Source organism: Pristiophorus japonicus, chromosome 12 (assembly GCF_044704955.1).
Source record: "Pristiophorus japonicus isolate sPriJap1 chromosome 12, sPriJap1.hap1, whole genome shotgun sequence".
Lineage (NCBI taxonomy): Eukaryota > Metazoa > Chordata > Chondrichthyes > Pristiophoridae > Pristiophorus > Pristiophorus japonicus.
In genome coordinates this window covers 188,724,262-188,740,244 of record NC_091988.1, presented here as the reverse complement: position 1 = coordinate 188,740,244, position 15,983 = coordinate 188,724,262, and the positions used below count along the sequence as shown (strand labels likewise).

General features: G+C 48.0%; 1 protein-coding gene across 2 annotated transcripts in view; it reads left to right on the top strand.

Moving 5' to 3' along the window:
* LOC139277606 (protein NDRG3-like) overlaps window positions 1–15,983 on the top strand; it is a 130,798-nt gene that overhangs the window by 62,050 nt on the left and 52,765 nt on the right. For both annotated transcript variants that reach the window (XM_070896294.1, XM_070896295.1), the window contains exons 5-6: window positions 10,010–10,115; window positions 11,677–11,797. In XM_070896294.1, coding sequence (XP_070752395.1) covers window positions 10,010–10,115; window positions 11,677–11,797 — 227 coding nt within the window. The remainder of the gene's footprint in view (window positions 1–10,009; window positions 10,116–11,676; window positions 11,798–15,983) is intronic.

Here is a 15,983-nt window from a genome sequence, read left to right as displayed (position 1 = left end):
GAACGGCTGAGAAGATCTCCCAGTTGGTGAAAGCATTGCTCAGTGTGGGGCTGAGCCTTGTGGAACGGGGATATTTCCAGCTTGACTCCCCCGGTCTAGTCTAAGTTAGCGGCTCTCAACCTGGGCAGCAGTACAGATACTACAGTTGGTTTTGGCAACATCTGGACTTCAAAGGGAAAATATTAACTCTTGGTAAACATCCAGTGACCCTTGGAGGAAAACACGTGCACTGTCTATAGGATTTAAGTTTGTTTTTTGTCCTATAAACCGTTCTAATTATTCAATAACTTGAATTAAACAACGTAAAGATCACAGCAAAGGAACTTAGCGCTTAAAAATAATTTGAATTGTCAGATAATTTGAATTAAGTGGCTTTGAATTAAGAGGGGTAGATGATATATGGACAGGATCCTGGCTTGTTTGTGGTGCCCTCCATAGTCAAATAGCCGACTGATGTTGTCTAGACTGAGGTGAAGAATGGCGATTTGGTCCATGTTGAATCTGTCCATTCGGGTTTTGGTCCCTGTCACAACATTGCTACGACCGTGCTCAGTGGGACGGTCCATGCTTGGTTCCACTTTTACCTATTGAATCGTAGCCAGAACACCACCAGCATTGGCTTTGCTTCCCACCCCTGTGCTGTTGCCTATGGATTTATCCTTGCCTCCCCCCCTCCTCTTCATCTACGTACTGCCTCTTGGTAACCTCATCTACTGACGTGGGGCCAGCATCCATATGTACACCGATGGCACTCGGCTCTACCACCTCACCACCTCACCACCTCCTTCGACCGCTCCACTGTCTCTGTTGTCAGATTGCTTATCCGACATCGAGTCTTGGATGAGCCGCAATATCCCGTTAAGCATGGCGAAAACTAAAGTTATTGCCTTCGGCCCCCGGCTGCAAAGTCCGTACCCTTGCCCACGATTCCATCCCCCTTCCCAAGCACCGAAGGAAGCTGTCGCGGCCTGGGCGCCCGATTTCCAACCCCACATACACTTCGGCACAAAGGCTGCCAACTTCTACCTCCGTGACGTCCCCCGGCCTCTGCCTATCCGCTGCTGAAATCTTCATTCATGCCTTTGTCACATCCAGATTCAACTATTCCAATGCTCTTCTGGCCTGCTTCCACCCTCTATAAACTTCAGCTGCCTGTATCCGATCCTGTACCAAGGTCTACTCACCTGTCACCCCAGGTCTTGTTGACCTACATTGGCTCCCGGTCCCCTAACGCATTCAACTTAAAATTCTCCTCCTAGTGTTCAAATCCCTTCATGACCTCATCCCTCCTCCAGCTCTAGAAACCCCGCCCCCCCCCCCTCACCTCCACAAACTCTCTGTGCCGCCGATTCTGACATTTTGTGCATTCTTTCCCTTCCCTTTGACGCACTGTTGGCGGCCGTGTTTTCAATCACCTGGGTCCCACACTCTGGAAATCCCTGACTCGAGCCCCGCCGCTTCTCCACCTCACTCTCCTCCTTTAAGACCCTCCTTAAAACCCACCACTTTGACCAAGCTTTTTGGTCACTCCTCCTCATATCTCCTCTTTTGATCACTCCTCGTAACGGCTTCTTTTATTTCTAAGATGTCTCTGTGAAGCGCCTTGGGACATTTTCTGACGTTAAAGGCGCTATATAAATGCAGGTCATTCTTGATGATGGTTGAAGTATCCAAGGCTAAGCTTGGATACCTGAACCAACAATATAGGTTGAGCCTCCCTTATCCGGAACCCTCGGGACCTGGCCTGTTCTGGCTAACGGAGATTCAACCTGTACTTCATTATCCATCAGTGCCTTTGGGAAGGAAGCAGAGAAAATTGTTTGCATGGGAACGGGACAAATATTATCATTTGAAAATTTGTTTGAATTAATGAGAGAAGTGGGGAGAAGAGTTGATGCCTCTCAGTCGGTTGTGCTTAGATGTGTTTGCACTATCTCTTCTCCCAGATTCCCCTTCCCAGGCTACTCTGATGTAGCTAGTTGAAGAGCAGCATTGGCCTCTGGTCATCTGCACATTTTCCCTTCGCCCTGTCACAAATGGAGCTTTGATGCAGAGCATGCAGAAGTGGAAAGAGATCTAAAAGGGAAAAAGTAATGCGTTAAAATATCTGTTTGTGTGCTGTACATTGTCCGTTGTGTTTACGTTATACCCTACTGTGTCAGCTGTGGCAGAGGAGAACTCTCACGTCTGAGTTAGAAGTCGTTGGTTCAAGTCCCGCTCCAGGGACTCGAGCACAAAAGCTAGGCCGACACTCCCAGTGCAGTGCTGAGGGAACGCTGCACTGTCAGAGGTGCCGCCTTTTGGATGAGACGTTAAACCGAGGCCCCATCTACTCTCTCAGGCGGACGTAAAAGATCCCATGGCACTATTCGAAGAAGAGCAGGGGTGTCCCGACTAATATTTATCCCTTAACCAACGTCACTAAGATAAAAACAGATGATCTGGTCAGTTATTTAACTGCTGTTTGTGGAACCTTGCTGTGCGCAAATTGGCTGCCACTTTGATTTTTTTTATGTTACAACATTGACAACACTTTAATAGTATTCCATTGGCTGTAAAGCGCGTCAGGACATCCTGAGGTCTGTGAAAGGTGCTGTGTAAATGTAACTTCTTTGGAACACGGGATCAATTCTGTAAATGGGAATAAATGAGGGGAGAGAGCTGACCTGGGTCAGCTGGGTGCAATGCTTGTAATCTAATCAGGCAGCATTCAGCCACTAATCCCCAGGCTGGAGGTCTAATGCATTGTGACAGGACTGGCCTACATGCTGACACCCAGGTGCTGCCACCATATTATTCTGCAGATTTGCTGGTAATCTTGGAGCAAATGGCTTTAACACAACAGTGAGCAGCTGGCGTTACGGTTCCTCAAAGAGCAGACCAAAGAGAGACGCGGGCCACGCTAGTTAACGCGCGGGAGAGTATTTTTTTAAAAATTCAAATCCGTACAAATGTCGTATTTGAAAGATTTGTCAAATTGTGCAGCTGCTGCGATGAAGGTCGATAGCAGGGAGCGAGTTTGTTTCGGTCCAATCTCCTTCCCAGCGAGCTGGAAAACCAAGAGAAAGAAAGACTTGCATTTATCTAGCGCCTTTCACGACCACCGGATGTCTCAAAGCACTTTACAGCCAATGAAGTACTTTTGAAGTGCAGTCACTGTTGTAATGTGGGAAACACGGCAGCCTATTTGTGCACAAGCAAGCTCCCACAAACAGCAATGTGATAATGACCAGATAATCTGTTTTTTTTGTTATGTTGATTGATAAATATTGGCCAGGACACCAGGGATAACCCCCCCCCTGCTATTCTTCGAAATAGTGCCATGGGATGCAATGCCTATGAGAGCGGACGGGGGCCTCGGTTTAACATCTCATCCGAAAGACGGCGCCTCCGACAGTGCAGCACTCCCTCAGTACTGCACTGGCGTGTCAGCCTAGATTTATGTGCTCAGGGCCCTGGAGTGGGACCTGAACCACAACCTTCTGACTTAGAGGCGAGAGTGCAATCCACTGAGCCATGGCTGACACAGAAGAAAAGAGCAAACATTAAACCTAGCACACCGTTGCACTCAGCAAGGTGTTGCACTGATTTACTGGGCCGATAAAGAGAGTCATCCTGGATTATTTGAATTTTTAATCCTTGGATTTCTCCCATTGTCTCCTGAAGGTGATGGTTCCTAATTTGGGTTGCGCTGCAAAGGAGCCAGCATCGCTCCAGAACCTCGTCCCTAATGGACATTCTTAATCGTTGAGACCTAGGTAGTGAGTGTTACCAGCTATTCAACCATGGTTGGGTAGGTGAGCACCAAGGCCAACCATGATCCTGCCCACACGTGACGACCACGCACACTTACTCTCCAGTAGGGGTGCCATTGGATAGTGATTTAAAAGCTGAAGTCCTGATTGACTTCATTTGCTCCACCAACCTCCCCTGCACCCCAGTCCACGAGTAGATTGGGCCTATACTCATTGGAGTTTAGAAGACTGCGAGGTGATCCTATTGAAACATATAAGATACTGAGGGGGCTTGACAAGGTAGATGCTGAGAGAATGTTTCCCCTCGTGGGAGAATCTAGGACTCGGCGCATAGTTTCAGAAAAGGGGGTCGCCCATTTAAAACTGATGAGGAACTTCTTCTCTCCGAAGGTTGTAAATCTGTGGAATTCTCTGCCCCAGAGAGCTGTGGAGGCTGGGTCATTGAATATATTTAAGGTGCTGGTGACAGACAGAATTTTGAACGATAAGAGAGTGAAGGGTTATGGGGAGCGGGCAGGGAAATGGAGCTGAGCCCAAGATCAGATCAGCCATGATCTTATTAAATGGCGGAGCTGGCTCGAGGGGCCAAATGGCCTATTCCTGCTCCTATTTCTTATGTTTTTATGAGCGCAAGGGCCATTTGTACCGTTTCTTACACTATCCTAGTACACTATCTACTTAAATCAGCACCGATAAGTGGTTGATCTGCAGCCTCCATTTTTTGACTGTGGCTCCATGCATGATTGGATATTGCCTTTCAGACATGCAACCCCACAATTATGCTCTTTGTCTCCTCCAGATCCAATTTTTCCAATGCTCTCCTGATCGGCCTCCCATCCTCCACACTCTCCATAGAGTTCAGCTGATCCAATACTCTGAAGCTCTGATTTCCCCCCATCGCCCCTGTCCATGCTGACTGGCAATGGCCCCCTCCTCACCCCACCAATCAGTGCCTCAAGTGCACAATTCTAATTCTTGTATTTAAATTCCTCCACGGCCTCGCCCCTCACACATCTGTGATCTCCTCCCGCTCACACCCAAACACGCCATTCCTCTAACTCCAGCCTCACTTCTCCGCACCGTGCGGCCCAAATCATCAGCTGCCCAACCCTCTCCACCACTCCATCTCCCCCTCCTCTATTTTAAGACCCTCCTTAAAACCCACCTCTTCGAGCATGGACTTTATTTTTTGGTCATCCTTCCCAATCTCTCCTCCTTTGGCTTGCCGCCTATTTTCTTTGTCCTCGCGCCTCAGGACACAGTTCTCCGGTAAAGGCACTACGTAAATGCAAGGTGACCCGCTAAACCGTGGGCGAGTAAGCCAGGATTATTTCGACCTTGCAAAGATAATTGAGGATGGTGGCAGGGAATTAGAGGTCAGGATGGAGGGTGAATCATAGAATGGTTACAGAAAGAAAAGAAAGACATGCCTTTCATGACATTCGGACGTCTCAAAGTGTTTTACAGCCAATGAAGTACTTTTGGAGTGTAGTCACTGTTGTAATTTGAGCAGCACAGAAGAAGGCTGTTCGGCCCGTCGAGCCTGTGCCGGCTCTCTGCACGAACACCTCAGCCAGTCCCACTACCCCACCCTTTCACCATAGCCCTGCAAATTTTTTCTCTTCAGGCACTTAGCCAATTCCCTTTGAAAGCCACGATTGAGACTGCCTCCACCACCCTTTCAGGCAGTGCATTCCAGATCCCAACCTCTCGCTGTGTAAAAAAGTTTTTCCTCATGTCGCCTTTGGATCTTCTGCCAATCACCTTAAATCTGTGTCCTCTGGTTCTTGACCCGTCTGCCAATGGGAACAGTTTCTCTATCAACTCTGTCTGGACTCCTCATGATTTTGAACACCTCTATCAAATCTCCTCTCAACCTTCTCTGCTCTAAGGAGAACGATCCCAGCTTCTCCAGTCTATCCACGTAACTGAAGTCTCTCATTCCTGGAACCATTCTCGTAAATCTTTTCTGCATTCTCTCTAAGGCCTTCACATCCTTCCTAAAGTGCGGTCCCCAAAACTGGACACACTGTCACCCGAGGTCACTAGGACAGTTCAGCACCACATTGATGCTGCTATAACCACCGGCTGTGATTTGTGAAATAGATAAAATACATAATTTTTAAAACTAGAAACTCCCCTCCCCCCAAATCAACAACAACTTGTATTTATATAGCGCTTTTAACATAGACCTAAGACCTTTCACAGAAACGATATGAAACAAAATTTGATATCGAGCCACCTAAGGAGATATTAGGGCAGAAGACCAAAAGATTGGTCAAAGAGTTAGGTTTTAAGGAGCGTCTTTAATTAAAAAAAAAAAGGAGAGAGTGGCGGAGAGGTTTAGGGAGGGAATTCCAGATCTCGGGGCCTAGGCAGCTAAATCGAGGATGCGCAAGAGGCCAGAATTGGAGGAGTAGAGGGATCGTGGAGGATTGCAGGGCCATTGGAGGTTAGAGATGGGGTGGGGTGAGGCCATGGAGAGATTTGAAATAAAAACAGAAAATGCTGGAAATACTCGGCATCATCTGTGGAGAGAGAAACAGAATTAACGTTTCAGGTCGCTGTCCCTTCGTCAAGAGATTTGAAAACAAGGGTGAACATTTTAAAATCGAGGCGTTGCTGGACCGGGAGCCAATGTAGGTCGGCGAGCACAGGGGATGATGGGTGAATGGGACTTGGTGCGAGTTAGGACACGGGCAGCAGAAGATAATGGATTCGGTGTGTGGTCACACTTTCAGAAAATGATTATTTTATGCTCATCTATTCCATTGTGTTAAGCATGCTGTGCACGACTGTAAGATTAGAATAGGGGCCCGTGGTGAGACTATAGAAATGCTGCAGTAACTGGGACAGCAGTCGGTAGAATGGAACTAGCACTTCACCTCACCGTCGGACATGTGATTAATTACTGCCCTGGAACCAGCACTTTGCAATCTGCAGGTTTTGTAAAATTGAGTGGGAAATCACATCGCACAACAGTGTGGAAATGAGGAGCTGCCATACCATCTTGCCCCATGATAAATCACTCGCCCCAGCTCTGCGCAAAGCCAACTGTGTCTGCTCGTTTGAGAAACAATAGATCAAAAATAGAGGGGCTCGTAGCCAGAGATGAAAGCACATTGCGTTGGTGTGTACCATTCGCAGACACGGCGGTGGGGGCTGGGGGGAGGGGTGCTTGTTACTCTCTTGAACTCTCGGTGTGTTTGGAGGATGGTGCAGTTGACCTTTCACCTGCTCCGCATTCACACATTTGCAGATTGGAATCACGAGAGGGTCACTTTTCCCAGGACCGTTGCATACGTTTCTTTACATCGAAGTTCAGAGAGTAAAGACTGAATGTGGCGGGGGAGGCGGGCGATGAGGAGAATCGTTTGCACTTTGCATCGTCAGCGCAGGCAGTGAGTTCCCGTCCGGATCTGTCGGCTAATCTTCAAGCTGGTTCCCTAAGCTCTGGAATTCCCTCTCTAAACCTCTCCGCCTCTGTCTCCTTTTAAGTCGCTCCTTAAAACCCTACCTCTTTGACTAAGCTTTTGGTCACCTGTCCTAATATCTCCTTATGTGGCTCGGTGTCAATTTTTGTCTGATAACACTCCTGTGAAGCATGCTGGGATGTTTAACTACATTAAAGGCGCTATATAAATACAAGTTCTTGTTGGTTCCATCAATTCAGGTTCAATAAACCAGTCACGCCCACCACTATCCTGACTGGGCTCGTTTTTAAAAAAAAAAGATAATGGATTATAATTTTAAAATAACGGGGCCGAAATTGCCCATCACCAGAAACGCAGTGCACCTACCGTGTTTCAGCTGTTTTTACCGATGCGGTGGCCTCTTGAGCGAAATTCCGCTCTTTGGCTTTTTTTCCCCCAGCGGCCCGGAAGTCGCAATGATAGCGGAAGTGCGGCGGCGAGCGGAAGTTCGGTCACTAGAGGGACGGAAATGGCGGGCGGGCGGGCGGAGTGTCCGCCGCTGTCACTCATCAGCGTAGCGGTGATGATGTCGTCGCGCTGGCGCGTCACCACGTCTCTCCCGCCTTCACTTAAAGGCGGGAGAGCTGCTGCGATTGTTTAAGTTCAGTCACTGGGCCACCAGGGTCGTTTCGGCCGGGCCAGCCAAGAGGGAATGCCAGGCTGCCTGTCGGCGGTATAATTGTCGGCCTGACATGGCAGTCGTCGAACAAAACAATGAGATGGTGGCCATGGCCCTAGGTCCTCCCCTTTAATGGCAGCCGCACCGCCATTTTAGAAACACTCCAAACTAGTGTTCTAGTCTCACACTATCTTATATTTTAGGGTCATAGTCCAAGGTCTTCATACTTACCGCTGTTTCTGGGGCTGCAATGTAGGCTTTTTTCCGGCGTTTTTTTTCACCCAGAATCCGGGTGTGGCGAACGGCCAATATAAAGCGATATCGCGCTTTTTCGTTTTTGCACAACGGCGCTCCGCTTTTCAGCGGTATTTCAAAACCGCCGGCGCACAACTCTGGCCAATTTAGGTGAGCACTGTTTTCCGTCAAAAAAGGCGAAATAGCGTTGAAAAAACGGGCACAAAGCTAGCCAATTTCTAGCCCTGTGTCTCTGGGGCCGAACTTGGTGGACTTGCCTGCCCCGCTGCCGCCGAGTGTTCTGGGCGGTCTCCCCTCCGAGCGAGTTTGGTGGAGGCCTCCCGCCGGCGGGGAGGGGAAGATCGCTGGGGATCGCGTGCTCCAAAAATAAACCAAATGCACTTACCTTTGAGGTTGGATCTAGGATTGGACTCTGCTATGATGCCGCCACAGTCCAATAGGGCCCCCCCCCCCCCCAATACTCGCTGATCATGCGGGTGTGCTGCCAATGCCCGACGAATCGTATCCAGCCACCCTCGCCCCTCTGGCCTGGAACCTCCCATCACTCTGCTGGGCTGTGCTTCTCTGCAAGTACTGTGAACATTCGAACAATGACAGACAGGTAAAGACCGTCTGGTCCATCAAACCTGTCCCACACAGTTGTGATACATTGTGTATCACATTATATACACTCCACCCCACCCGAAACCATGTGATCTCCTGGGAGAGGCAAAAAAACAGATTGTAAAAAAAACCCAGGCCAATTTGGGGGAAAAAAATCTGGGAATGTCGGTCAGCGAGCAAAGGGGTGATGGCTGAACAGGACTTTGTGCAAGTTAGAATACAGACAGCAGAGCTTTGGATGAGCTCACGTTTAAGGACTTGGCGAGTGGCGAGTCCTTTGAGACCCTGCTCGAGGGTGAATGATACTGAACGGATTTCGCCGCATATTGATGCCTATTCCATTTCTTAAATCGTGCCAAAGGGAGCTTTAAAAGTTCCAATCTATCAGTCCAAGAGTTGGCACAATCCTGTTACGCTTGGGTCTGGATCAGTGGCTGGTGGAAATTCTGATACATTGCGGGAGGAGGAGAAGAAAGGCAATCACCGGCCGTTTGATGTGCAGTTGGCACACACTGTCCAGTTTCAGGCACTTTCCTCTTCGCTTTTGCTGCAATCACCTGTGCTGTGTTTTTCTGAGTCACCCAGATGTCCCAGGCGACCTTCACTAATCCACTTACTGGATCCAGTTTAGCTGTGGCAGTGAGTTCACAGTGAACTGATGAGCCCCGCAGTCAGGGTCTACTGCTTGGAAATAAATGTGTCACTTCCGTAAAATTGCTTGACTTGTCTAGTGGTGCAGAATTTTAGCGCACTTCAATTTCTACTTTTTGGATTGGCATGAAAGAAAGACTTGCATTTATAATAGCGCCTTTCACGATCACCGGACGTCCCAAAGTGCTTTACAGCCAATGAAGTATGGTTGTAATGTAGGAAACGCAGCAGCCAATTTGCGCACAGCAAGCTCCCACAAACAGCAATGTGATAATGACCAGATAATCTGTTTTAGTGAAGTTGATTGAGGGATAAACATTGGCCAGGACACCGGGGATAACACCCTGCTCTTCTTCGGAATAGTGTCATCGGATCTCTTACGTCCACCTAAGAGAGCAGACGGGGACCTCGGTTTAACGTCTCATCTGAAAGACGGCACCTCACACAGTGCAGCACTCCCCCAGTGTCGGCCGAGATTTTTTGTGCTCCAGTCTCGGGAGTGGGACTTGAACCCACAACCTTCTGACTCAGACGAGAGTGCTACCAACGATAACTTTGTATTGCTACTCGGCAGAGAATGCTCTGTGGCACTGGGGCCTTGAACAGCAAAAGCAAAGAATAAGTGTCATTTTGTGTTCTTTTCTGCCACACAGGAACACGACATCGAAACAGCGCATGGTGTGCTGCATGTAACCATGCGAGGCACCCCAAAGGGGAACAGACCCGTCATCTTGACCTATCACGACATCGGCCTCAACCGTAAGTCCTTGCCTTTTTTATTTCTCTGCTTCTCTGTCTACGTGCATCATTGTCTGGTCAGTCTGTGGGCGGCAGTGAGCCGGGAGGCAAAATGGCTGCTCCCAGATATCTTCCATTTGTTGTTCATGAGCCGCAAGAGCAACCCGTGGACTAAAAGTCCCTGAACTTTACTTCTTTGCCCATAAGGAAACAGCTGACCCTCCCCCCACCCCGCCTCAGCTTAAAACACGGCTGAGGAGTTCATCCTAAGGAAAGGCTCAGTGGGTCACACTCTCGCCTCTGAGTGAGAAGGTTGTAGGTTCAAGTCCCATTCCAGACTTGAGCACAAAAATCTAGGCTGACACTCCCAGTGCAGTGCTGAGGGAGTGTTGCACTGTCGGAGGTGCCGTCTTTCGGATGAGACATTAAACCGAGGCCCCGTCTACTCTCTCGGGTAAAAGATCCCATGGCACTATTTCGTAGAATAGCAGGGGAATTATCCCTGGTGCCCTGGATTTATCCCTCAATCAACATAACAAAAACAGATTATCTGGTCATTGCGGTTTTTGTGGGAGCTTGCTGCCTTTTTTGACGGAAAACGGTGCTCACATAAATTGGCCAGAGTTGTGCGCTGGCGGTTTTGAAATTGGCTGCCGCGTTTCCCATAATACAACAGTGACTACACTCCAAAAGTACTTCAATGGCTGTAAAGCGCTTTGGGACGTCCTGAGGTGGTGAAAGGCACTATATAAATGCAAGCTTTTGGGGGGGAGTGAAATCGCTGGCGCACGGCAGATTGTACCGTTTAATGGCGCGGCACAGTTACCCCTCCCCGTCTCACAATGTAGCATTTATTAGTTCAAAGGAAAAGCGGCTGGTTTTACTGAAGGTGCTCGGGAATGAAACACGGGCTCCGTGATGACCCTGTACTGAGCCTTTGAAGTGCTTAAATGATGAGCTCCAGCATCATCCCTGTAAATAGCTTTGTTAGGGAGAGTGGGAGCATCGTGGGAACGTCTGCCGCTGACCATTGTAAAGGACACACTTGTGGGAAATGATAGAGGGGAACAAAATGGGTCGGGGGGGTGGGGGGGTGGCGTGGGTGGTGGTGTTGGGGAGTTGCAAGATCCTGTTCTTTTTCCACATATTTGGGGGCGGGGGCCCTTGGGGAATAGACTGACAATCCATTGGGATTGTACATTCTGTTTTCAAATCTATGTGAATGGGGTCTCGGAACAGCTCAAAGCGACCAGGGAAATAAGATCCAAAACTAATGGGATTGTGCAACTCGCCGACGTAGAGAGCTGTCAGAAGCAGAATGCACTCGCTGGGTTGAAGGTAAACACGTGAGGGAGGAAAGAATAGAAAGTTGTGCTGGTGGGGTTAAATGAAGTAGGGTTGGGAGGAGGCTTGTGTGGAGCATTAACACCGGCATGGACCAGTTGGGCCGGATGGCCTGTTTCTGTGTTGTACATTCGATGTAAGAGAGAGAGGAAGAAAATAATGCGAGCAATGCTGCTTGCTTGCTGTGTTTCTTTCCTCCGCCCCCCTCTCCCGTTAATGTTTTGTCATTTGCCCACAGACAAATCTTGCTTCAACACATTGTTTAACTATGAGGACATGCAGGAAATCACACACCACTTTGCCGTGTGTCATGTGGATGCCCCTGGACACCAGGAAGCAGCTCCACCATTCCCAACAGGGTGAGCCGTTTTTGCACGTTGTATTTTGTTTGTTGTTGTTGCAAACTTTATCTTTCAGGACTATTCGGAGAAGCTTCGTGGGTACAGAGGAACAGGAGGAGGCCATTCCGCCCCTCGAGCCTGTTCCGCCATTCAATGAGATCATGGCTCATCTGTATCTTGCCGCCTTAGTTCCACATCTCCTAATACCCTTGCCGAACAAATACTTCCTCATTTTTTAATGTAATGTTTTTATCCCCCGATGGCCCACTGCAAATGCCCCTTGTAGCTGGTGGTCAGGAATTGCCCCGAGATCAAACGGGTATGGTTTCCGCTCCGAATTTTGCCCTTAACCTTCCCCATTTGCCCCTTGCCTTCCCAGCCAAGAGGTACGGCAGCCTGCACACGGCATGGGACCCACCCACCCAGCTCCCCTCTCAGTACAGCTCAGCTGCCCTGGTTTTATGTCGAGACAATGAGTCGTGGCATCATTGCCGAGGCGACTCAAGTCAGTGAGAAATCTAGAAACCCTGTGCCAAAGAAGGCAGAAGGCAGATGCGGGAAGAATGTTCCTGAAGTTGGGGAAGTCCAGAACCAGGGGACATAGTCTTAGGATAAGGGGTAGGCCATTTAGGACTGAGATGAGGAGAAACTTCTTCACTCAGAGAGTTGTTAACCTGTGGAATTCCCTGCCGCAGAGAGTTGTTGATGCCAGTTCATTGGATATATTCAAGAGGGAGTTAGATATGGCCCTTACGGCTAAGGGGATCAAGGGGTATGGAGAGAAAGCAGGAAAGGGGTACTGAGGGAATGTTGGCCTTCATAGTTAGGGGATTTGAGTATAGGAGCAGGGAGGTTTTACTGCAGTTGTACAGGGCCTTAGTGAGGCCTCACCTGGAATATTGTGTTCAGTTTTGGTCTCCTAATCTGAGGAAGGACTTTCTTGCTATTGAGGGAGTGCAGCGAAGGTTCACCAGACTAGTTCCAGGGATGGCTGGACTGTCATATGAGGAGAGACTGGATCAACTGGGCCTTTATTCACTGGAGTTTAGAAGGATGAGAGGGGATTCATAGAAACGTGTAAGATCTGACGGGACTGGACAGGTTAGATGCGGGAAGAATGTTCCCGATGTTGGGGAAGTCCAGAACCAGGGGACATAGTCTTAGGATAAGGGGTGGGCCATTTAGGACTGAGATGAGGAGAAACTTCTTCACTCAGAGAGTTGTTAACCTGTGGAATTCCCTGCCGCAGAAAGTTGTTGATGCCAGTTCATTGGATATATTCAAGAGGGAGTTAGATATGGCCCTTACGGCTAAGGGGATCAAGGGGTATGGAGAGAAAGCAGGAAAGGGGTACTGAGGGAATGTTGGCCTTCATAGTTAGGGGATTTGAGTATAGGAGCAGGGAGGTTTTACTGCAGTTGTACAGGGCCTTAGTGAGGCCTCACCTGGAATATTGTGTTCAGTTTTGGTCTCCTAATCTGAGGAAGGACTTTCTTGCTATTGAGGGAGTGCAGCGAAGGTTCACCAGACTAGTTCCAGGGATGGCTGGACTGTCATATGAGGAGAGACTGGATCAACTGGGCCTTTATTCACTGGAGTTTAGAAGGATGAGAGGGGATTCATAGAAACGTGTAAGATCTGACGGGACTGGACAGGTTAGATGCGGGAAGAATGTTCCCGATGTTGGGGAAGTCCAGAACCAGGGGACATAGTCTTAGGATAAGGGGTGGGCCATTTAGGACTGAGATGAGGAGAAACTTCTTCACTCAGAGAGTTGTTAACCTGTGGAATTCCCTGCCGCAGAAAGTTGTTGATGCCAGTTCATTGGATATATTCAAGAGGGAGTTAGATATGGCCCTTACGGCTAAGGGGATCAAGGGGTATGGAGAGAAAGCAGGAAAGGGGTACTGAGGGAATGATCAGCCATGATATAGGTACCAACGATATAGGTAAAAAAAGGGATGAGGTCCTACGAAACGAATTTAAGGAGCTAGGAGCTAAATTAAAACGTAGGACCTCAAAAGTAGTAATCTCGGGATTGCTACCAGTGCCACGAGCTAGTCAGAGTAGGAATCACAGGATAGCTCAGATGAATACGTGGCTTGAGCAGTGGTGCAGCAGGGAGGGATTCAAATTCCTGGGGCATTGGAACCGGTTCTGGGGGAGGTGGGACCAGTACAAACCGGACGGTCTGCACCTGGGCAGGACCGGAACCAATGTCCTAGGGGAAGTGTTTGCTACTGCTGTTGGGGAGAAGTTAAACTAATATGGCAGGGGGATGGGAACCAATGCAGGGAGACGGAGGGAAATAAAATGGAGACAAAAGCAAAAGACAGAAAGGAGATCAGTAAAAGTGGAGGGCAGAGAAACCCAAGGTAAAAAACAAAAAGGACCACTGTACAGCAAAATTCTAAAGGGTCAAAGTGTAATAAAAAGGCAAGCATGAAAGCTCGGTGCCTCAATGCAAGGAGTATTCGCAACCCAGGAGAGGGCTCTGAGCTAGTTAGAGTGGGTGAGAGCGCAGATAAACAGGACCCCAAGAAAGAATGCAAAAGGCAGGAGGCAACAGAGCAGAGTAGCACTGGGGTAAGTGTAAACCACAAGGTGACAGGAAGGGATAATATGTATGAATATAAAAGGGCTGCAGGAGGGGTCAAAACTAAAAATCATGGTTTAAAAACTAGTATTAAAATACTCTACCTAAACGCACGCAGCATTCGAAATAAAGTAAATGAGTTGACAGCACAAATCATTACAAATGGGTATGATTTGGTGGCCATTACAGAAACGTGGTTGCAGGGGGGCCAAGACTGGGAATTAAACATACAGGGGTATCTGACAATTTGGAAAGCTAGACAAGAAGGGAAAAGAGGTGGGGTAGCTCTGTTAATAAATTCGGGCAGTTGTGAAAGACGATATTGGCTCTAATGAACGAAATGTTGAATCATTGTGGGTGGAGATTAGAGATAGTAAGGGAAAAAAGTCACTGGTGGGCGTAGTTTATAGGCCCCCAAATAATAACTTCACGGTGGGGCGGGCAATAATCAAGGGAATAATGGAGGCATGTGAAAAAGGAACGGCAGTAATCAAGGGGGATTTTAACCTACATATCGATTGGTCAAACCAAATTGCACGGGGTAGCCTTGAGGAGGAATTCATAGAATGCATCCGAGATTGTTTCTTAGAACAGTATGTTACAGAAACTACAAGGGAGCAAGCTATCTTAGATCTGGTCCTGTGTAATGAGACAGGAATAATAAACGATCTCCTAGTAAAAGATCCTCTCGGAATGAGTGATCACAGTATGGTTGAATTTGTAATACAGATTGAGGGTGAGGAAGTAGTGTCTCAAACGAGCGTACTGTGCTTAAACAAAGGGGACTACAGTGGGATGAGGGCAGAGTTGGCTAAAATAGACTGGAAACACAGACTAAACGGTGGCACAATTGAGGAACAGTGGAGGACTTTTAAGGAGCTCTTTCATAGTGCTCAACAAAAATATATTCCAGTGAAAAAGAAGGGCGGTAAGAGAAGGAATAACCAGCCGTGGATAACCAAGGAAATAAAGGAGAGTATCAAATTAAAAACCAATGCGTATAAGGTGGCCAAGGTTAGTGGGAAACTAGAAGATTGGGAAAATTTTAAACGACAGCAAAGAATGACTAAGAAAGCAATAAAGAAAGGAAAGATAGATTACGAAAGTAAACTTGCGCAAAACATAAAAACAGATAGTAAAAGCTTTTACCGATATATAAAACGGAAAAGAGTGACTAAGGTAAATGTTGGTCCGTTAGAAGATGAGAAGGGGGATTTAATAATGGGAAATGTGGAAATGGCTGAGATCTTAAACAATTATTTTGCTTCGGTCTTCACAGTGGAAGACACAAAAACCATGCCAAAAATTGCTGGTCATGGGAATGTGGGAAGGGAGGACCTTGAGATAATCACTATCACTAGGAGGGTAGTGCTGGACAGGCTAATGGTAGACAAGTCCGCTGGTCCGGATGAAATGCATCCCAGGGTATTAAGAGATGGCGGAAGTTATAGCAGATGCATTCGTTATAATCTACCAAAATTCTCTGGACTCTGGGGAGGTACCAGCGGATTGGAAAGCAGCTAATGTAATGCCTCTGTTTAAAAAAGGGGGCAGACAAACGGCAGGTAACTATAGGCCGGTTAGTTTATCATCTGTAGTGTGGAAAAT